This window comes from Argentina silus (genome assembly GCF_951799395.1).
Source record: "Argentina silus genome assembly, chromosome: 1".
NCBI lineage: Eukaryota > Metazoa > Chordata > Actinopteri > Argentiniformes > Argentinidae > Argentina > Argentina silus.
This window is the reverse complement of record NC_139655.1, coordinates 31,973,735-31,978,734: the sequence shown is the minus strand read 5'-3', so window position 1 is coordinate 31,978,734 and position 5,000 is coordinate 31,973,735. Positions and strand designations below refer to the sequence as shown.

Below are 5,000 nucleotides of genomic sequence, written 5' to 3'. Positions count from 1 at the left end.
TGTGTTTGTGTGTTTATTAATCTCTCTCAACCTCCACTCAAAATCCTTATTACTTATCCTAGTGACAGTGTTTGACACACAGTTGCTATAGCAACCACGGGGTAAGGGCTCTTCACACCTCTGTGGAGTGTGATCATCTTTATGAATGAACAATTACTCGTCTGTCTTTGTCTTGGTGTGTGTGTGTGTGTGTGTGCGCGTGTGCGTGCGTGTGATCTGTCTTTCATCTTCTATCAAGTGCTTTTTGCCTCCAAACGCACAAACACACAGAATGGTAGTGTAAAGCTTTTTAGCGGTTTGATTTCCCTCAGGTTGTTAAACCTGTATTTGATGTGTCAACTGCAACATGGCTGACACGTCTCTTAAAGGTGCTTCCTAGCATCACCCTGTGCACCCAGAGGTTGACATCACAAAAGGCCTTGTTTGTTGAATCACTGCCGAAGCAAAACAGGCCATAGATGTTTTTTTTGTGTGTGATTTGGAGATCAATGTGCTATGATTGAATTCCGGCCCTGCTCTCTCTCTCTCACACAGAAACTCACACACTTGCACAAACAAACACACACACGCACCCACGCACTCACTCTCTCTCTCTCTCTCTCTCTCTCTCACACACACACACACACACACACACACACACACACACACACACACACACACACACACACCCTCTTATGTTCTCTCTCTCTCCGTGTGTGTAGGTGTTCCTGGTTAAGAAGACGACGGGCCCAGATGCAGGACAGCTGTACGCCATGAAGGTGCTCAAGAAAGCTACACTCAAAGGTAATGACATACAGACGGAGAGAAAGAGGGATGGAGGGAGGGGGAAAAGGAGAGATAAACTGATGTAGGACAGAGTTGTCCCTAGGCACTGGCTATCTTTTTTGCAGTTTCGCCCTAAATACAATGGAGAAGGTTAGGATCTGTGTGAAGTGAACAGAGCACCCTGTGCTGTCGCCAAGCGCCATCTGGTGGACACATACAAGTACTACGAGACCATCTAAACAGCTCAGGAATGTAGGAATGCTTTGTCTCTTAATCTTTCCCTCCTCTCTCTCTCTCTCTGTTCCCCCCCCCCCCCTCTCTCTCTCTCTCTCTCTTTCTCTCTCTTTTCTTTCCTCACTATCACTCTCACTCTCTCTCCCCCCTCTCTCTCTCCTTCTCCCCCCTCTCTCTCTCTCTCTGTTCCCCTCTCGCTCTCTCTCTCTCTCTCTCTCTCTCTCTCTCTCTGTAGGAGTCGCCCCCTCCTCTTCTATTATATTTGTTATTTTCTCTCCTTTATTCAATTACTCATCTACTGCCATCTGGGAGAGAGCGAGAGAGAGGGAGGGAGGGAGAGAAGGAAGAGAGGAAAAGTGGGACGGGGGATAGGAAAGGAGGGAGGGAGAGAAATAGAAGGGTAGATAGAGGGGAATAGAGCCAGTGAGGGAGGGAGAAAGAAAGAAAGAGAAGGGGAGAAAATATGGAGAGTAAGATACCTAAGCAATGTGGCTTCTTGGCAAGAAGCTATAATGACTCTTTGTGTCGTGTGTGTGTCTTTTGTGTGTGTGTGTGTGTGTGTGTGTGTGTGTGTGTGTGTGTGTGCGCGCGTGCAGTGCGTGATCGGGTCAGGACTAAGATGGAACGGGACATTCTGGTGGAGGTCAACCATCCCTTCATCGTCAAACTGCACTACGGTGAGTAGACCAATCACAGCCCACTCCGGTGAGATGTCACTCCCTAGTCTCAACCAATCACACCTCACTACGGTGAGACATCACTCTGAAATGAAGGTAAATAAGCAGATGAATATTGACCAGGTGAATCTCTCTCTCTCTCTCTCTCTCTCTCCTTCTATTCTCTCTCTTCTCTCGTCGCAGCGTTTCAGACGGAGGGGAAACTCTACCTGATCCTAGACTTTCTCAGAGGAGGAGACCTCTTCACACGCCTCTCCAAAGAGGTAGGAGTGTGTGTGTGTGTGTGTGTGTGTGTTGTATACAGTATCTTGTTTATTTATTCATTACATCCGAATCAATATCCGTATTGATGTATTAATGGTTCTGAATACAAATCGATGTATGTAGTGTTGCAGCACTAAAGTGTGTGTGCGTGTGTGTGTGTGTGTGTGTGCATGTGTGTGTGTGTGTGTCCTATCTCTCTGTAGGTGATGTTCACAGAGGAGGATGTTAAGTTCTACCTGGCAGAGCTGGCTCTGGCCCTCGATCACCTACACAGCCTGGGCATCATCTACAGGGACCTCAAACCAGAAAAGTACTACACCCACACACACACACAGACTCACACACACACACACACAAACACACACACACAGACACACACACACACACACACACACAGACTCACACACACAGACTCACACACACACACACACACACACAGACTCACACACACACACACACACACACACACACACACACACACACACACACACACACACACACACACACACACCAGCAGGATGTGTTATTATGTGTCGGGGGTAATAGCATCTCTCCCTAAAGAATATTTCTGTTATTTCAGCATTCTGCTAGATGAAGAGGGCCACATCAAGCTGACGGGTAAGTAATATTAGACCCTTTATGTGTTTGTGTGTGTGTGTGTGTGTGTGTGTGTGTGTGTATGTGTGTGTTTGTGTGTGTGTGTGTGTGTGTGTGCGTCTGTGTGTGTGTGTGTGTCTGTGTGTGTATTATCGCCGCAGACATTGAGAAAAGAGTCTATCGACAGAAATAATCCTAACTTGTGTGTGTGTGTGTGTGTGTGTGTGTGTGTGTGTGTGTGTGTGTGTGTGTGTGTGTGTTGCAGACTTCGGCCTCAGTAAGGAGTCTATAGATAATGAGAACAAGGCCTATTCCTTCTGTGGGACGGTGGAGTACATGGCCCCAGAGGTGGTGAACCGTCGTGGACACACCCACAGCGCAGACTGGTGGTCCTACGGCGTACTCATGGTGAGGGGGCGGGGCAGAATGCCATATTTGGTCTTTTTCTTTTTCTTTTATTATTTTGACTGTGCAATGATTTTTTGGAGTGAGTTTGTTTACTTGCATGTTTGGAGATTTTCTGAGCCACCGTAGGGAAATAGTTTTTGCTGATTTAAAATGCTATTTCCCAGTGCATTAGACTCTCTAGATTTACTCTGATCATGAGAGTAAATCTTCTGGCCTCAATCGGAAAGGTTTCATCTAATATTCACATATTATTATGTAATATTCGCCTCTTCTCTGCATCAGTATAAGTCATCAGTGTCTAAGTGTTATTGATGGAGACTCTTCTGTGACCAACCATGGTTGTGTTGTGTTCCGTCTCTCCCAGTTCGAGATGCTGACTGGAACGCTCCCATTCCAAGGAAAGGACCGTAAGGAGACCATGACCATGATCCTCAAGTGAGTCAGCTCGACTGTTCACCAGATAAATCACTCCACCACTTTAACCTCCACGTGGCGGTGGCTCTATTTTACTGCACCTCTGACTTCTCAAATCAACCGTATAGAAAGTGGACGTGTTGTTTGTGTGTGTTTACGTGGGTTTACAAGGTGGTGTGTGTGTGTGCGTGCGTGCGTGCGTGAGTGCGTGCGTGCGTGCGTGTGTGTGTGTGCTGAGTAAGCCCAGAGCCAGCCCAGGGGAAGGAGAGAGAGAGAGAGAGAAAGAAAGGGGGATTCATATTAGAGGAGATAACAGCAGCACTCAGGAAGAGCAGAGGATGGACAGACTGGGGGAGTGATAAAGGAAGTGGTCTAAAGTGTGATAGCTGATAGCAGTTTATGAGAGAGGGAGCTGAGGAGGGAGGGAGGGAGGGAGGGCGGGAGAAAGGGAATGTGAGGGATGTAATGTTGTTCCTAGACTTTCTTCTGTCCAACACACTTGGAAGGTCTGGTAGACAAACACGTTAAACCTGGCCTTCGTTTAGCTAATAGAAAAAGCTCCTGATGCCATTGGCTTAACCTTGCATCAATCTTCTCCCACAGCACTCACCTTATTAGAGAGAGAGAAAGAGAGAGAAAGCGAGAGAAAGCGAGAGAAAGCGAGAGAGAGCGAGAGAGAGCGAGAGAGAGTCATGAGTGATGTATGGAGTTGGCTAGTTCTACAGAGAGGGAAAAGCATTTACCTCTCTTTCTCTCCCTTTCTCTCTTTCTCTCTCTCTCTCGCTAGGGGAAAATGCTGAGATAGTTTCTTCTGAATGCTGAGTTAGTTTCCTGTATGCGTGTGTGTGTGTGTGTGTGTGTGTGTGTGTGTGTGTGTGTGTTACTGTAAACCTCACGTCTAGTCTTACAGATTTACTCAGCTGAGACTCAGACTGAATAGATTGACATATGATGACTGCAGCAATCGTTATTGCTGTCTGATATTTGTTTGAATATCCCTTTCATCTCTGCTTCCTCCTCCTCCCCTCCTCCAACACTTGTATCCCCCCCACCCCACCCCCCTCTCTCCCCCTCCTCAGGGCTAAGTTGGGGATGCCACAGTTCTTGAGTTCCGAAGCACAGAGTCTCTTGAGGAATCTTTTCAAACGCAACCCTTCAAACAGGCTAGGTAACAAACCTCACACATGCTAGGCTAGGTTATAACATACCTCAGACACGCTAGGCTAGGTAACATACCTCAGACATGCTAGGCTAGGTTATAACATACCTCACACATGCTAGGCTAGGTAACATACCTCACACACGCTAGGCTAGGTAACATACCTCAGACATGCTAGGCTAGGTAACATACCTCACACACGCTAGGCTAGGTTATAACATACCTCAAGACACGCTAGGCTAGGTTATAACATACCTCAGACATGCTAGGCTAGGTTATAACATACCTCACACATGCTAGGCTAGGTTATAACATACCTCACACATGCTAGGCTAGGTAACATACCTCACACATGCTAGGCTAGGTTATAACATACCTCACACATGCTAGGCTAGGTAACATACCTCACACACGCTAGGCTAGGTAACGTACCTCACACACGCTAGGCTAGGTAACGTACCTCACACACGCTAGGCTAGGTA

General features: G+C 47.0%; 1 protein-coding gene across 3 annotated transcripts in view; it reads left to right on the top strand.

Annotated features, from left to right (window-relative positions):
• The window catches only part of rps6ka3b (ribosomal protein S6 kinase, polypeptide 3b), a 31,986-nt gene that overhangs the window by 15,897 nt on the left and 11,089 nt on the right, over window positions 1–5,000 (top strand). For all 3 annotated transcript variants that reach the window (XM_083670350.1, XM_083670349.1, XM_083670348.1), the window contains exons 3-10: window positions 702–783; window positions 1,596–1,676; window positions 1,860–1,939; window positions 2,144–2,250; window positions 2,521–2,558; window positions 2,803–2,945; window positions 3,310–3,380; window positions 4,439–4,527. In XM_083670350.1, coding sequence (XP_083526476.1) covers window positions 753–783; window positions 1,596–1,676; window positions 1,860–1,939; window positions 2,144–2,250; window positions 2,521–2,558; window positions 2,803–2,945; window positions 3,310–3,380; window positions 4,439–4,527 — 640 coding nt within the window. In that variant the 5' untranslated portion in view covers window positions 702–752. The remainder of the gene's footprint in view (window positions 1–701; window positions 784–1,595; window positions 1,677–1,859; window positions 1,940–2,143; window positions 2,251–2,520; window positions 2,559–2,802; window positions 2,946–3,309; window positions 3,381–4,438; window positions 4,528–5,000) is intronic.